Genomic DNA, 18,203 nt, shown 5'->3' on the forward strand with positions numbered 1-18,203 from the left:
TTATCAATAATTCCTGAATATCCAGCAAAAGCAAGAGCCCAAAAATCAGAGACAAATAATAGCCAAGAATATTGATAAGTAGTATAAGGTATAATAATAGAATTTGGTTCATATCCTACCAACTGAATATTTCTTCTACGACCCAATTGAACAAGGGTTGCTATTAACTCATAATAAGGTGTAATGACTTTATTAGGCGTATTTTTCACATGAATCCATTCAAGAATTCCTGTTTCTTGCCATAATAAGGCGGTAGGGGTATGTGACGTAGCACAGATTATTAATAGTATAGGTAAAGAAGGCTCAATTCTAGTTAGCTGAGCAGATTGTATTGCTTTGTTTACAAGCTTGAGTGCTTGTTGAGCTTCAGAAGTTAAAATACGAGGGGAAGAAGGATCAGGACTTCCCTTTAGGATATTAAAAAGAGGCTGTAACTGACCCGTAGTTAATTTTAAAGAAGGTCGCAGCCAATTAATATCTCCTAATAACTTTTGAAAATCATTTAAAGTTTTAAGAACGTCAGTCCATATCTCTATCTTCTGAGGTGTAATATTATAATTTGTGATATACTTACCAAGATATGAGAAAGGTGGGTTCATCTGTACTTTGTCAGCAGCAATGACTAGTCCTGATCGTGACAAATGACTTTGAAGGGAATTATAAGCCTTAAGTAAAATATGTTTATCAGAATAAGCAAGTAATAAGTCATCCATATAATGAATAAAATATATCTGAGGAAACTGTTTACGAACAGGGGCAATAACTTGAGCTACAAACTGTTGACATAAAGTAGGACTATTAGCCATACCCTGAGGCAGCATTTTCCATTGATAACGTTGCATAGGTTCTATAAAATTTACAGAGGGTAAGCTAAAAGCAAATCGCAACTTATCAGCCGGAAATAGAGGAATAGTAAAAAAGCAATCCTTAAGATCAATAATAATAATCATATAATTTTTAGGTATGGCTGCAGGAGAAGGCAAACCTGGTTGCAGAGCTCCCATAATTACCATAGTTTGATTAACAGCACGTAAATCTTGCAATAAACGATATTTTCCCGATTTTTTCTTTATAACGAATATAGGAGTATTCCAAGGGCTATTAGACTTTTCTAGTCTGCCCAAAGCAAGCTGTTCATTAATTATATTATGAGCCGCCATTAATTTCTCCTTAGAAAGGGGCCATTGGTCCACCCAGACAGGATTATCAGAAATCCAAGTTATAGGGTCAGCATGTGGTGGAGGAGAATCCAAGGCCCCTAGAAAAAACCCAAGCCTGTTTTATCCCGTTTATTATCAGTCTGTAAGGGTAATTTATTTCCCTGTTGATTTTTTCCCAAACCATTCCTAGGATCATAACCTTGATTTAACAATATATTAGTTACAGTAGGGTTGGGACTAAGCAATAGGATTCCCATTTGTTGTAATATATCTCTTCCCCAAAGGTTAACTGGCAATCCGGGCAATACGTAGGGTTTGAATATTCCTTGATTACCTTCAGCATCCTGCCAATGTAGGTATTGCGAACTTTGTTGTGGAGAATTAGATTGGCCAATACCTTGCAACTGTGTAATGGTTTGGTGCACGGGCCAATTTTTTGGCCAATGTATAAACGAAATAACAGAAACATCAGCACCAGTATCTAATAACCCAGAAAAAGGCCTTCCATTTATTTTTAATACCAATTGTGGTCTTTCCCTACCAATTTGTTGAATCCAGTAAACTGCATCAGAGGAACCGAAAGCCCCAGTTCCTCTTTTGTTATGTTGTAAAATTTTTCCTTCTGGTATGAATGGAATTAATAGAAGCTGAGCTATTCGCATACCGGGTGTGATAAGAAAAGATCCTTTTGATGTTTGAACCATAACCTTTAATTCCCCTTCATAATCAGCATCAATCACCCCAGGAATAATAGTTAAGCCTTTCATAGACATACTACTTCTTCCAAGGATTATACCAACCGTTCCCTGGGGTAAAGGCCCAAAAGTTCCCGTAGGAAGGGCTTGGGGTCCCATATCCGAGGTTAATAAGAATTGGGTGGAGGCACAGAGGTCCAGTCCTGCACTATTTGGCGTGGCCCTTTGAAGGGAGGAGATTCCATTCCCTGAGGAACAAAGGTCTGAGCTGGAGGCGGTGGAGCAGGTTGTGAGGGGATTATTGACATTGCTCCAATTGTTTGATGGGGCCGGAGCAGGCCCCTCCGGAAGTTTCCCGACAAGGGAGTTCCATCTTTATGAGTCACTGATCGACATTCTTTAGCCCAATGCCGTCCTCTTTTGCATCGGGGACAAATTGTGGGAGGAGGAGATTTACCTTGAGGCACAGAACTTACGATAGGCATATTAGGAGTATCAACAGTACAATTTTTTGCAAAATGACCTGGCTTCCCACATTTAAAACAGTTTTTACTTATAGCATTTGGCCCAAATCCTGCCTTAGTTAGGGCTGCAGCTATAGCTGCTCCCTGTAAGTAAGATGATCCAATATCAGAACAAACTCGAATATAATCCTCTAAATTTCCTTTCCTTTTCCATGGACGTATAGCTGCTTGACAAATATTATTAGCATTTTCGAAAGCCAATTGTTTGACGATAATTGCTCCAGAAGGACCATCAGAAATAATTCTATTAACAGCCTGTAATAATCTATCCACAAAATCAGCATAAGGTTCATCTGCCCCTTGCCTTATTTTAGCAAGGTCTTCAGTCCTAGTGGAGGCAGGTAAATGTTTCCATGCATGTAGAGCTATATGATTGATCTGAGCATAAGCCACAAAAGGGAAAGCTAATTGATCCTGTAATAACTGATGTTGTCCTTCCCCAATCAACATCTCATAATTTACTAGCACATTATGTGCAGTATTTCTTTCAGCTTGTTCAGCAGCCTTTTCATAATATTCTGATTTCCAAAGTAAATAGTCGCCACCAGTGAGACAAGCACGAGCAATAGATTTCCAGTCTGCTGGAGGCAATGCTTCTGTTGCAATAGTATCCAACATAGTAATAGTGAAAGGGGCTGTAGGCCCATATTGTGCACAGGCTGCTTTTAAATCTTTTAAAACCTTAAAGGAGAGAGGCTGATATTCCCGATTATTTTGTTGTGGATTTTGAGGATTGGGTCGTTCCACCACCGGGCAGCAGAATAAAGGATCCTCCCCTCTATTAAGAGCTCCCTGTACTGCTTGTTGTAAAGGACTAAGCTTAGGAGGGATAGGGACAGAGACATGTAATTGCTGTAACCGCGGAAGAATATTTTCATCAGGATATTTTTCAGCCTCATATTTGGCTTCTTCACCCTCTAAATCAAAAGAAAAGTCATCATCATCAAGTGAATTAACACTCTTTATCCTCGGTGGCAACGGAGGAGCAGTATCTACTGCAGCAACATGTTCTACAGATTTAGCTGTTAATTTTGGAACTGAATCATAAATTGGATTAAAACAATCTCTTATTAAATTCCACAAGCTAAAAATGGAAACTGAAACAGAAGATGGTCCATGTACTTCATGATATTTAGATAATTCATCTCCTACACGAGTCCAAATTGCTAAGTCCACTGATCCTCCTTCAGGGAACCAAGGACAAGCATCATATACTAATTGCAAAAATTCCAGAAGTTGTGAGGTAGTTACCTTAGTTCCACGGGCTTTTAACATTGAAAGCAAAACCTGAGCAAATAAATCACGCTCCTTAGAGCCCTTTTGTCCCATATTATTTTACTTCTGACTCTTTCTCGAGTTACCGTCCTAAAAACGAAATTATTTCTTGTGGCCACACTATCTCACTCGAGAGTTCTACTTACCTGAAATCTTCCGAAATGCCTCACGCACTCAGGTCCCTGTGCGGGCGCCACTTGCCGCAGACCGGCTGCAGAAAGCTAGAAGTTCCTGGCGGTGAGGGGTAAGGAACTGAAAAGCACCAGTATGGGGTCAGAAGGGCCAAGACAACTGATGGTTGCAAGGCTAGTTTATTCAAAGAGCATGAATGTATATATAGTTTTAGTACGGAACGAATACCAGACAACAAATCAGCAAACCTTGTATTTTCACATAATTCTGTCGCCACTATCTATGCGCCATTATCTATGCGCCATTATCTATGCATCACTATCTATGCATCACTATCTATGCATCACTATCTATGCGTCAGCATGCCTTATGGGCCGTTCTTTGGAGATACAGACTTCCCCCTCAGGGCAGCACGTCCTTCTTCTGGGGAACAACCAGGGGCTCTTAGATCCAGAGCAGGCACCTGGAACGAAACTGGCCGCAAGCCATTTTCCTTTTTTACGCTCAATACCGCAGCGTCAGGAGTGCATACCAAGAAAGAGACGAGCAGTTCTCCGCAAAGCAGAAAGCTGAATAAGCTTACAGCTTGGGGGCCACCACATCCCCTGGGGTCACTGCTCCCTCCCCTGGGTCCCGATGCGCACACTACTTTGTGTATGCCCTCCAAGAGTGGAGTCTCTTTTTCCCCCAGTCCTGCTGAAGTCCTGCAATCAAATCCCACTAGCCTTCAAAGTCTGATTTTCTAGGAATTCCTCCTCGCATTGCCAGACCCCCAGGTTGGGAAGCCTGACGTGGGACTCAGAACCTTCACTCCAGTGGGTGGACTTCTGTGGTATAAGTGTTCGCCAGTCTGTGAGTCACCTACCCAGCAGTTATGGGATTTGATTTTATTGTGATAGCGCCCCTCCTACTGTCTCATTGTGGCTTCTCCTTTGTCTTTGGATGTGGGGTATCTTTTTTGGTGAGTCCCAGTGTTTTCCTGTCAATGATTGTTCAGCAGCCAGTTGTGATTCTGGTGCTCTCACAAGAGGGAGTGAGAGCCCGTCCTTCTACTCCGCCATCTTGGTTCTATCCTCTCCATCTGACTTATATTTTTAAAAGAGCACTCTGACCACTCTTTAGAGAAGAAACTGCTGGGGGCAGAGATGCAATGTGGGAGCCCAGTGAGGTGCTGTTGTCATTTCCCAGGGGAGAAGTGATGGTGACTTGGTGGCTAAGGGGCTAACAGTGGAGTGGTGAGAAGTGGTTGGATCCTGGATAGATTTTGAAGATAGAGGCTTTAGTATTTGTGGGTTGAAGTGTGTAGAAGAAAGAGAGGAGTCGAGGATGGCTTCAAGGTTTTTGGCCTGAGCAGCTGAAAGATCATGGTTACCCTTAACTGGGAGGGAGAAGAAGAGTGGATATTGTTGGAAGGGACTTTTAAAGGTGACCTTGACCATCCCCTTTGCCTTTAGTGAGAGTACTTTAACCTCCTTTACTCTTGTTTTTATTCTTTAAAGATTTTTAGAATTAGGACGGCAGTTGCTCCTTGAATTTGGTATTCCATTGTGTTTGCAGTTCTGAATTTCTCCTCTTTATTTTTGTAGATGGCCAAGTGTTTTCATGGGGAAAGAACAGCCATGGGCAGCTGGGCCTGGGGAAGAAGTTCCCCTCTCAAGCCAGCCCACAGAGGGTGAGGTCCCTGGAGGGGATCCCGCTGGCACAGGTGACTGCAGGAGGGGCCCACAGCTTCGCTCTGTCTCTCTCTGGGACTTCATTTGGCTGGGGAAGCAACAATGAAAGGAAGCTGGCCCTCGGAGGGCGTAAAGTCCCAGGTAACAAGGTAGTCTTGTAGTAAGTCCTTCTTTCTTTCTGGTTGGAAAACCAGTTCTGCAAAGGGCACACTGAAAGGTTAGAACAGTGGTCCCAAACTTTGTGGCACATTAGAATCACCTAGGGAGCTATATTAACTTTTGATTCCTGCTGTAACAAATCACCACAAACCTAGTGGCTTAAAACAACATAAATTTATTAACTCATGGTTCTGGTGGTCAGAAGTCTGATGCAGGTCTCACTGGGTTAAAATCAAAGTGTCAGCAGGGCTACATTAATTTCTGGAGGCTGGAGGGGACCAGAGCATTTTTCTTCCCTTTTCCAGCTTCTAGAGGCACCTACACTCTTGACTCATAACCCACTTTCTTCTTCAAAGCCAGCAATAGCTGGTTCAGTCTTCTTCAAGTCACATTACTCTGACATTCACTCTTCTGCCTCCCTCTTCCTCGGTAAAAGTACCCTTGTGATTACATTGGGCCCACCTGGATAATCCAGGCTAACCTCCCTATTTTAAGGTCAACTGATTAACAACCTTCTTAAATCCATCTGCTTCCTTAACTTCCCTTTGCCATGTAATTTAACATATTCACAGGCTCTGGGAAAAGAACATGGCCATCTTTGGAAGGCCATTAGTCTGTCTACTCTAAGAACATTTAAAAATCTGAATGCCCAGGTTGGACCCCAGACCAATTAAATCAGAATGTCTGGGGTTGGAAGCCAGGCATCAGTCATTACCAAAGACGCCACAGGTGATTCCAATGTGCAGCAAGGTTTGGGAACCACTTGTTTAGAAGATTGCTAGCAGTAGGGGAAACAACCAGTTCCTCTGGCAACCTTTCAACAAAACTCGCTGTGACTTCTTCCCCATGAGCCCCTCTGTTCAGTTCTTTACACGTGACTCACGTATATTTAGTTCTTGTTACATACCAGTACCGTGCTGAGCTCCTACATCTCATTTCATTTAACTTTGTCAACATGAAGTAGGCCATCTTATCTTCTCAATTATTATTGCGTATTTGCAGAACACCTGTTATGTAACAGAAATGAATACAACATAATGGAAGTATTATTGGGAATGGGGGTTTTTAAGCTTAGCTTTCTTGGCCAATAGCCTTAGTCATTCCAGAAAATTAAATATTTTCCAGAAATAAATGCTAAAGTACTGCTTTTCTTTTCCAACACGGGGCTTTCCCTCTGTTTTATAATACTTCTGATTGTTCACTTTTTAAATTATGTTGATGAATTATAACATGACAAAAATATTAAAATATATAAAACCCAGGAAATATGAGTATTTCTTATACTCTAGAGATTCTGCTTTCTTTCAACAGTTCAGAGCTACAAGCCTCAATCAGTTGGTGTACTGAAGACTCTAGGTGTGATTTATGTCAGCTGTGGTTATGAGCACACTGCGGTGCTTACCAAGGTAATCCAAAATGTCTTGCTATTTTTTTTCTTTTTTTTGGCCACACCGTGTGAATTGCAGGATCTTAGTTCCCCAACCAGGGATCGAACCCGGGCCCCTGGCAGTGAAAGCGCTGAGTCTCAACTACTGGACCGCCAGGGAATTCGCATCTTGCTGTTTTTTTAAATCCCAGAGAAATGTTACCACAAGGTACATGTACTGATTATTGTGGAAAGCAATATTTGTATCAACATCTGAAGATATCCATTCAATGTGCAAATGTCTAAAGAGGAGAACTTAGCCAAATATAAACCATGGAATTTTTAAGATCCTATAACAAAAGCTAATTTCAGCTTTAGGAAATATTTTTAGATATTTTAAAATTAGATTAATATAGGAGCTAATCCTTTTAGCAGTTATTCATTCATAATGTAGCCCTACACATGAAAAATATTATACAAGCAACAAAGTAATTTTTATAGGTTTCAATGGCCCATACTACAGACTAGAACATTCTTTGTTCCATTTCTTACTTGGCACAATTATGAGTCAGCTTCCTGAATGTCCCCCCCGCCCCTTCTTGTACTGGCCATACAATACATTCCAACGGGATGGATTCTCTCCATAGATGTAATGAATAGACTTGAAGACTACTTGTGTGGTTGAAATGTTTATTTAAAAACTAAGTATCTAAAATAATTTATATTTTGTTTGTTTTAAAAGCATGTTTGAATTATATTCTTCATAGTTGGCAAGAGGGAGCTAGAGTTGTTTTAATCTAGAATCGTCTTTTGAAAAGAGATTTATTTTCAGAGAAATGATCAAATAAATAAAGCAACCCTATGCTTAAATGTTAGTGTTACTCTTGAACCAGTTAATTTGTCCATCAGTTTATTCCACAAACACCTATAAGTGCCTAGTTCTGAAGGGAATGCCAATGATTTTTCAAGTTTAATGTGCTAATTCTTCATTCACTGTTAGAAATAATAAATACAGGACTCTTCCTCTTTATATAGGGCTTATATTTACCATGGTGCTCTCATAGAACTCTCTTAAGATCCTTAAATCTTTTAGTTTTTAATTACTTTTTTTTAGCCTGAAATTAGCCTGATCCCTCGTTTTTCAAACAGGATGGGAAAGTATTCACATTTGGAGACAATAGCTGTGGACAGCTGGGACACAGCCCCACTGCTGAGAAGAGGGGTCCGCAACTTGGAAAGAATTGAGGGCCTAGTTTCGCAGATTGTGGAAGGTAATAGGTTTTCTTTTTTAAGCATGAGTAGAAAGTGTTGTATTTTATTGCTTAGAAATGGCTCATGTGGAATGTTATTAAACCTTAAGACCCTAAAATATGTGATTACTCTTTTTTAGATCATTCTCCTTTCTGAAAATTTACTTCTTTCAAATACAGTTTAATATTTCTATTTTTTTCTTCTTTATCCTAGACATTTCATTTGTTTCGTAAGAATTTATTGGAAATCTACTGTGCATAGACCACCTTACGAGGGGGGTGGTGGAGTTGGTCTATAACAAAAATAGTGGTGCTTGCCTATTTGAGTTCATGAGACAAAGTTAATCTCATGCAAGTAGAAGATGATATATATTTGCATATGTATTCAGAGTTTTGCATAACCTAATTATGTGGACACTTTGTTTCTTTTTTAATTTTTATTAGAGTATAGTTGATTTACAGTGTTGTGTTAGTTTCTGCTGTACAGCAAAGTGAATCTGTTATACATATACATATATCCACTCTTTTTCAGATTCTTTTCCCATATAGGTCATTACAGAGTATTGAGTAGAGTTCCCTGTGCTATACAGCAGGTCCTTATTAGTTATCTATTTTATGTATAGTAGTGTGTATATGTCAATCCCAATCTCCCAATTTATCCCTCCCTATGAGGACACTTTGCATATAATCTATCCAATTCATGAAAAGCGAAAGACAAAAGAGCTTACATTTAAAACACAAATGATAGAAACCATCAATAATATTCTGCCTTTAAGTTTAGTAATAAGTCAGTATTCACCTACCATTTGTTTAGCCACATGATTTGTCACCCTCTAACTCTGACATTGTGATATGGGATCTGGGTACTTAGTATAAGATAAATCTGTTATTTTGTGTTGAGACATCATCTTTCTCCAAAAATGTGACACATTATAATATGTCTTTATTTTAATATATTCTCTCTTCCACGGTTCTCACACCCTTGTGTATGTCTGTACCACTAGTCAGGTGGTGTCTTTTGGTTGTGGACCAAGTTGCACAAGCAGCTCACCTCATCCGGGGGCTCTGGCAGAGAACTTTGACATTAGCTGCCTGATTTCTGTTGATGGTATGAGTGGTCTCACGAATTTGTGATTTTGTGTTAAATGATGCCGCTGGAGGAGAAATATTATTCAGTTTCCTTTCAAAGGGGTGCACAGAACTGTGGTTCTTTTAGTACTGTTATCTTTGATTTGTACAATATGCATTCTTTTTCTTATGCAGTGCTTCCTGGAGTATTTGGTGATCTTTTCTAAAGATTAAGGTAATACAAAAGAACCCAAATCAGTTACTTAAGCTTCAGAACAGTATACTTTTATATATATATATATATATATATATATTTAATATAAATTTATTTTTATTTTTGGCTGCGTTGGGTCCTCATTGCTGTGCGTGGGTTTTCTCTAGTTGCAGCGAGCGGGGGCTACTCTTCTTTGCGGTGCACGGGCTTCGCGTTGCAGTGGCTTCTCTTGTTGTGGAGCACGGGCTCTAGGTGTGCGGGCTTCAGTAGTTGTGGCACGTGGGCTCAGTAGTTGTGGCTCGTGGGCTCTAGAACGCAGGCTCAGTAGTTGTGGCGCATGGGCTTATTTGCTCCACGGCGTGTGGTATCTTCCTGTACCAGGGCTCGAACCCATGTCCCCTGCGTTGGCAGGCATATTCTTAACCCCTGTGCCACCAGGGAATCCCCACTTTTATATATTCAATCAAACCTCTACTGAAGCACATCAGCCTGGTTTCATTATGCAAGTACATGAAAAGTTAAATTTTAAGCTAAGTGAATATACAACATGTAATCTGATCAAAATTATTGTTTTATACTGTTTGTAGTCAAAATCCATTTAGAAGCCAATAAATAAGTAAATTTAGCTTGGTAATACATTAGCTTATTTTAAAGACTATTTTTTAGAGCAGTTTTAGGTTTACAACAAAAGATTTATTTTTTACTTCTAAAAACAATACTCATGGATTTATGACTTTCTTATAGACCTTGCGGATGTTCAAATCAACCACATTTTTGCTGGAACATATGCCAACTTTGTGACAACTTACCAGGTATCTATTACACTTTCTGTTTCTTTTAAAAACCATTTTTTTCTCTGAGGAAGTGACCAAACCTGACACATACTGATCCAGTAAGACAAGCACAGAGTTTGTTTTTGCTTTGTCAAGACTGAGTCATCTCAGGGGAAAGAGGATGAAACCTAACTGAGTGGGATGGGCAGAGAATAAAGGGGAATAAGTGGGGAACAATGACTGTGACAGTTCTGAGAAGTTTTGTCGTGAAAGGGAGTAGACCACCGTGAGAGGGTTTTGTTGCTGTTTGGAGGGGTGATATTAAGGTATGTTTGTATGATATTAAGGTATGCCAGTGAGAATGATCCAGTTCAGGAGGAGAAAGTGATAATGCATGAGAAAGAGGGAATAATTGTAGAGGTAATGTCCCAGAATAGGAGCAAGGAAGCAGGGTCAAGGGTCCAGTGTGGCAAGTATAGGGCTTTGGGCAGAAATTTTTATTCCGTTCTGATGAGGAACAGTGGAGGTGAGGGTAGGTTGCTTGTGGGAAGGTGATTAGTTCTTCCCTGATTGTTTCAGTTTTCTCAGTGATGCACAAGGCACGGTCCTTATTTGAAACTTAGTGAAGCAGAGGAGGATCGCTACAGGTTTAGGAATAAAAGGAAAGTGTGCAGTAGTGACTCAGAGTGAGACAGTGAACATCGTGGGAGATTACTAGACAGTATAGAGTAACCATTTGAAATCTGTGGTTGTAGGGCATAAGGTGAAATCAGTCGGCACAGTTGTTTGTTTTTCTCCATTGATGTTAAGCTGCTTGGATTCCTTTGGAGTAATTCAGATTGAAGGTTAACTACAGGTGGACTTTTGCTAGGTAAGTACAATAGGAAAGGGACAGAAGACTTGGAGGTATTTGCAAAGGCCTGATTACACTGCTGACCATAGAATCTAAGCTGGGTAAGAAAGACATGAAGAGGAGGATGGATAATGAACAAACAATAGGGTTGATGGATTGGAGAGCCCAGTGGCCTCAAAGAATGTTGGAGTGGATTCCACTCTAAAGTGTCTTCGTCTGTTCGGGCTGCTATAACAAAATACCATAGACTGAGTGGTTTATAAACAGAAACTTGTTTCTCACAGTTTTGGAGGCTAGGAAGTCTGGGATTAAGATGACAGCACATTTGGGAATTCCCTGGCGGTCCAGTGTTTAGGACTCGACACTTTCACTGCTGTGGCCCGGGAACTAAGATCCCCCAAGCTGCACAGTGCGGCCAAAAAAAAAAAAAAAAAAAAAAAAGATGATGGCACATTTTCTGTCTGGTGAGGGCCTGCTTCCTGGTTTACAGATGGCTGTCTTCTCACTGTATCCTCATGTGGCAGAAGGAGCAGGGGTGAAAGAGCTCTCTGGGGTCTGTTATAAAGGGCACTAGTCCCATTCCTGAGGGCTCCACCCTCATGACCCAATCACTTTCCAAAGGCCCTACCTCCTAATACCATCACAGTGGGGGTTAGGATTCCAATATATGAATCTGGGGGGAGAACACTCAGTCCATAACGTTCTGCCACTGCCCCCCTCAAACTCATGTCCTTCTTGCATGCAGAATACATTCATTTCATCCCAACAGCTCCCAAGTCTTAACTCATTCCAGCATCAAAGAATGTTAGCCTGGGAGTTCCACTCTGAAGTCAGTGAATTAGAAGGATGGTGTATGATGATCAGAGAGGAGAACGTTTCTGATGGAAATTTAGAAGGTGGAACAATTTTTGTTGGTTTGTTTGGCTGCGTTGGGTCTTTGTTGCTGCGTGTGGGCTTTCTCTATAGGGGTCTCACTGCGGTGGCTTCTCTTGCTGCAGAGCACGAACTCTAGACGCACCAGCTCAGTAGTTGTGGCTCACGGGCTCAGTAGTTGTGGCTCGCGGGCTCTAGAGTGCAGGCTCAGTAGTTGTGGCGCATGGGCTCAGTTGCTCCGTGGCATGTGGGATCTTCCCGGACCAGGGCTCGAACCCGTGTCCCCTGCATTGGCAGGCGGATTCTCAACCACTGCGCCACCAGGGAAGCCCCTGGAACAATTACTGGTGATTATAAAGTACAGAACATCACCTTTATCTAGGGCAATAGTTCTCAACTAGGAGCGGTTTTGCGCCCCTGCGAACATCTGGCAGCGTCTGTGCTCAGCTGAGGTTGTCCCGAGGGCGGGGCGTGCATGTCGGGGCGGCTGCTGCCGGCCTCTCGTGGGTAGAGGCCGGGGCCGCTGCTGAACATCCTGCAACGCACAAGGCAGCCGCTCACAGCAGAGAAGCATCTGACGCAGAATGCCAGTCGGGTCGGTGTAGAAGCCCCGACCCGGGGCCTGGGCGGCTGCAGGAGCAGAGGGAGAGCGGAGACAAGATAAAGAACTGAGAGGTCACGTGGGGAAAGAAACCGGCTCCATTAAGTGTGAAGCTGCCGAGAAGGACAGGGGAGTGACGCCAGGCGCGGACGTGCGAGGAAGACAGTCGGCAGGGTGCTGAAGTGTTCAGTGATTGAAGGCTCGTGACTAGGACTTCGGCGGGTGATACAGTCTGATGTTACGTGCGTCAGAGGAGCCGGGATTTTGAAGAAGAAAGTAGAAGCAGTGGTCTGTAAATGCCAAGAGCGAGCGCCTCATTGTCCTAAGGTCCCTGGGATGGTGGAGGGGAAAAAGCTTCCCCGTGGTTGAACTCCAGGGAACACCCAGGACTCAGATCAAGACGGTGAAGGGAGCTTTGGGAGTCACGGTAATACATCTTTTTCAGAAGGTCTTTAGCTAAGCATTAAACAAAAGTGAGGCAGAATTCCCTGACTTACTATAAGTTTGTGGAAGCAGAGGTATCTTACGGAGCAGAGCACTAACGTCCTCGGAAGAACGTATTAAAAGACAGGTGTTTCTCTCCAGACGGTGATTTCTGACACCTCTGGTTGAGCCATTGGGTTTCAAATATGATATAGAACCATGGTTCTCAGAAATGTGGTCCCCAATCGGCAGCCTCAGCCTCACCTGGGAATGTGCTAGACGCAGATTCTTGAGCTCCACTCCTGACCTGTTGAATCGGAAACTGTGGAGATGGGCCCAGCAGCCTACGCTTTAACAAGATCACTAGGTGATTCTGTTATCAGTTTGAAAACCACTGATATAAAAGCAAAAACCTGTGGATGATTAAAGGGCAGAAAGAAACTAGTATTTACTGGGTACTTACTATAATCCAGAGGCTTTGTATACCTAATATCTTTTATAAAATCTTAACAGGAGCCCAGAGATGTAGGTATTGTTATCTCATTTTTTAATTGTGGTAAAACATATATAACATAAAACTTGCTATTTCAACCATTTTAAAAGGTACAATTCAGTGGCATTACTTGCATTCACAGTGTTGTGCAACCATCACCGCTATCTACCTCTAAAACTTTTTTCATTACCCCCAGCAGAAACTCTTTTTCTCCCCAAGCAGAAACTTTTAACCATTAAATAATAACTCCCCCTTCCCCACTACCCGTAACCCCAGGTATCCTCTAATACCCTTTCTGTCTATGAATTAGCCTGTTTCATATTAGTGGAATCGTACAATATTTGTCCTTTTGTATCCGGCTTATTTCACTCAGCATAGTGTTTTCACAGTTCATCCATGTTGCAGCGTGTGTCAGAACGTCCTTCCTTTTCATGGCCGAGTAATATTCCATTGTATGGATGTACCATATTCATCTGTCGGTGCTGTTGCTGGACATGGGTTGTTCTCATCTTTTTGGCTATTGTGAATGATGCTGCAATGAATATTGACATACAGTATCTGTTTGAGTGCCTGTTTTCAATTCTTTTGTGTTCTCTCATTTTTCAAATAACAAAACTAAAGCTTGGACCAAGCAAAGTGGCCAAGGCTAGGAAATGGAAGAGCCAGGCCAGTCTGATGCCGTGGCTCCTCCCACCAAACCCCACTGTCTGTCTGAGAGGATGGGGGCCTGTCTCCCACCTGTGTTTTACTCACTACTTAGTGTGTGTGTGTGTATTTTCCTGATCATTCTTTTCTTTCCTCCTAGAAGGATACTAGTTCCACCAGTGTTTCCAGGAAAACCCTGCCAGAAATAAGCCGAATTAACCAGTCGCCGACAGAAAAATGGATGGCAGTGGCAAGAGGAAGTGCAGAGCATGAAGTGGCTGAGAGGTGGCTCTGTCCGACAAAGTAGAAACTGGGAATCTCCTGGTGGTCCAGTGGTTAGGCCTCTGCGCTTTCACTGCTGGGGGCCCAGGTTCGATCCCTGTTTGGGGAACTAAGACCCTGCAAGCCGCGTGGCACGGCCAAGAAAAAAAGGAGAAACCACTTTTATGTGGTTCTGAAGTCTTGGTCATTTTATCCTAGACATAAGAGAGAGGATTTGGCTTTGTCATGAAGGCATTTGCATTTTAACCATGATTCTCTTCTACCATCTCTTAGTTTGAAGAAGTCATTGATGTCTTCATTCATTCATCATTTCTTTAGCAGAGGTATATTGAGGATGTACAATGTGCCAGGCCCTTTGATAGGTGAGGAAGATGCAGGAGTGAATCAAAAATGCTCTCTGTCCCACAAAGCCTTCCTCAAGGCAGACTGTTTTTATGGCTTCATAGTTTATTCTCTGGAGCTCCAGAAGTTTCTGTTTTCAGAAGGATGAATTTTATTTAAATCTAGATGACGTGATCAAATCAGCTATGAAGGGTTTTGGTGAGATTAGCAGTCATATGCACAAAGTATACCCAGAATTTGAAAGACTCTTAAGAGAGCAGTTATTTTCGTTAATGATGATTCCACGTCATTAGTTACATACAGTATTCGGTAAGATAAAAGGGACATGCTTATAGTACGTTGTGACTTAACCTTGTCTTATTATGTTTGCAGGGAAATTGGAGTGATATTTTCATCTCCTGCTTGTCTGACTGCAAGTTTTTAAAGAAAAGGTAACATTTACATGAGACTTACCTTTATTTAAAACACTGGGGGATATTTAAAATGAAATGTTTCGACTCAGTCATTTTAATATGTGAATTTTATCTATGAACAAAAAAAATCCAACATTGAAAACTCCATCGGTTGTTACAGAATTCTCCTATTTTTGTAAAGTAATTTCCTATTGGACCACTGCAAGTTGTAATTTCTAATTTACATTGTTCACTTCCTCTGCCCTGCCCTCCTCTGGTGTCTGATTGGCAGGAATGGTGTTTTTTTCAGAATCTTTGTATCTAGGAGCGATCAGTTCATTCGAACATTGCTTTTGTACTTAGAGGCCAGGGCTGTGCTCTGAAGCTCTTATTTTGAGATCAGTAAGGAAAACAGATTCTATTTATTTTATCTTTAACTAGTCTTACTACCACAGAGGAGAATCTAACTTCTCTCCTGCTTGGTTTGACACTTGGTCTGATTCAGTAGTTTAAACAGTTCCTCTCTTAAATTGCTCAGTGTTTGGTCTTCTGTTTCTTCCCCTCCCTCTATGTGCTCCAATACTGTACCTGGGAACTACTGAAAGATAAAGTGAGGTATATTAAAAATTGTAAGTTTATTTGAGCGAACATCAATTTGAATCACGCAGCACCAATTCGGAATTGCTTAAGAGTGCTCCAGCGAGAGGAGCTCAGGGAGAGACATATAGAGAAGGTACAGAAACAAAGAAAGGAAATTATTTGATTGGCTATAACTTAAAGCCTAGTGGGCTTTTTGTGACTGGTTGCCCTTAGCTTTTGATTCATAACTTTGAGGCATTTACAGGCTTAGATTTTGGTTTGCTTTTACAGGCCACCATGGCACTAGAGCCACTGCAGTGTAATGGCCTCCTTGTTTAATTACTTTAGCAGTAACAAGGGAGGGGAGGGGGAATAGCAGCATAAAGGGGCCCTTAGGCTGCCCTCTGTCTTCTCTGGAGGCCGGTGCCCTGCAGGTCTGTCCGCAGCTGGTGTCACTCATCCCGGTCCTCCTTCGCTAGGTCAGGCCCTGTCCCTCCCTTGTTGACTTGGCCTCAGGTTGGCTCACTGGTTCGGAAGATAGCTGTTCACATCCGCCGCTAGGCGGTACTCACTATTCGCTTAACCCCTGTTGCAGGTACTTCTAGCCTCTAAGTAACCTGCCCTCCCCTCCCCGCCCCCCCCCCCCCATTGTCCCTTTGGCTCTTAACCCAGCTGCGTTCCCAGCCACTCCTCAGGGACACTGGAGGAACTCTTGGGTCCAGCAGATTCACCTGGGAACCAGAGAAGCCCGGGGAAGATGAGTGTCATGCGTGCCGCCCGCAGCTCATGAGGCAGTTATCCTTCTAGAGTCCCCAGAGGCACCTCTATTCATCCCTGCGTATCCCGGCCAAAGGCAGGAGGTGAGAAGTCAAGACACGGCTTCCCTCTGCCGGCTTCCTCTCCCATTTGCCTTCCTCCTCTTGCCATCCTTCTAGCCTAGGAAGGAGGGGACTCTACCATGCAATGTGTCCTGTTTCTCCCCCACTGCAGCCTCAAGCTAATTCTCATTACCTAGAGGAGAATCCTTTCTACACTAAGAATATTATCTTTCTAAAGTGTCAGTGTATCCACGTCCCCTTCCCAGGAGTGATAAACCTCAAGGTTTGATCTGAAGACGCCAAAGGCTGCAAAGGAGAATTTAGTTTACAGGGAAATTTACAGTACTCTGTTTTGGTAGTTGCATAAATGTTTTAGGCCTAGTATTACAGTTGATTGGTTAATCTTAGCAAGCATGAAATATGTAATAGTACATTATAAAGACAAACCGTCCTTCAGAGTGCAGGTTCTTGAAATATTACCAACACAGCCCAGGGAGATGCCACACCTAGACAGAGCCTTGGCAGTATTTCTGAGGGGAATGGCCAGGTCTGAATTTTTTTAAATCAGCAGTTTGGATTAAGGCAGGTCTCTCAGTGTGGGAGGGGAGGATTGGGGACTTCATCAGGATTGAGGAAAGATACTACAATCCGGGAACGGTTGGAAACAGCAAGGCAAGGATTTTGAGGCAAGAGATGCGAAGAATTTTAGGGCGTAAACTGTTGATTGCTTCCCGTGGTAGAGTTAATGGGTCTTTTCAGGAAGTTCCTAAAATGAACAATCAAGCCATTTGCTTGGGCAAAGGTGTCTTGGAATAGTAAAGTCATGCTAATGAAACAGTGGAATCCCAAAGTAATGTAAATACAGATGGTAAGATAGGTGGGGTTAGGGAGTTTCAGTTCTCAGTGCGCAGGCTGAGTGTGAGGGTAAATGGTTTCAGCTCTCAGACGCAACATGTAAACTTTTGCTATTATTGCAGCCCAAACTTGAGATAATAAATTGTTACCTATTCTCTTTTAGGAGGACATAGATTTTATCATTTTTTTGTGTGCCAAGTAAATCGATTATTTTGAAAGAATGCAAGCTTTAAGAAAAAAGATAATATATGATATGTAGTAAAATAAAATTATACATGATGATATATGAAGTTAGAAATATTCCTTTACATCTGTTTATGTGTTTTTTTTTGCATGTCTTGTATCCAAAGAGAATCTGGAGAAACTATTTCCATTGATGTGGACTTAGAAATGGCGAGCAGTTAACAAAAAAAGAATGGATTTCTTCTATGGTAATAACCAATATTCACTTGAGAAAGAGATCAATAGAATTTCTTTACAGGAACCAATATGATTACAGTTTACTTTTGTTAGGAGTTGAGTGAGATGGAAGTGTGATAGGGGAGGGGCTAGTGTTTATTATGAGGTTACTATATGCCAGACGCTGTATTAGGCGCTGGCATTTATTTTCTTACTGCATGCTTAAATGTACAGTAGATACAGTACTTTTATTTTCAGTTTGAGAAAAACAATGCTTGAGAGGTATAACTTATGAAAAGAGTACTAGTTTGGGATTCATATGTTTTGGGACCCACCGATTAAGAATAGACAGATTAACA

The 18,203-nt window shown here is 41.9% G+C and overlaps 1 protein-coding gene across 1 annotated transcript in view; it reads left to right on the plus strand.

Annotated features, from left to right (window-relative positions):
* Positions 1-18,203, plus strand: part of HERC6 (HECT and RLD domain containing E3 ubiquitin protein ligase family member 6) — a 66,488-nt gene that overhangs the window by 17,539 nt on the left and 30,746 nt on the right. The window contains 10 exon segments of the mRNA XM_059924325.1: positions 5,373-5,600; positions 6,930-7,024; positions 8,134-8,216; positions 8,218-8,258; positions 9,205-9,342; positions 10,261-10,328; positions 14,341-14,462; positions 15,174-15,232; positions 17,798-17,839; positions 17,842-17,876. Of these exon segments, the coding sequence (XP_059780308.1) occupies positions 5,373-5,600; positions 6,930-7,024; positions 8,134-8,216; positions 8,218-8,258; positions 9,205-9,342; positions 10,261-10,328; positions 14,341-14,462; positions 15,174-15,232; positions 17,798-17,839; positions 17,842-17,876 (911 nt within the window).

This window comes from Balaenoptera ricei, chromosome 5 (assembly GCF_028023285.1).
Source record: "Balaenoptera ricei isolate mBalRic1 chromosome 5, mBalRic1.hap2, whole genome shotgun sequence".
In the NCBI taxonomy this organism is placed as follows: domain Eukaryota; kingdom Metazoa; phylum Chordata; class Mammalia; order Artiodactyla; family Balaenopteridae; genus Balaenoptera; species Balaenoptera ricei.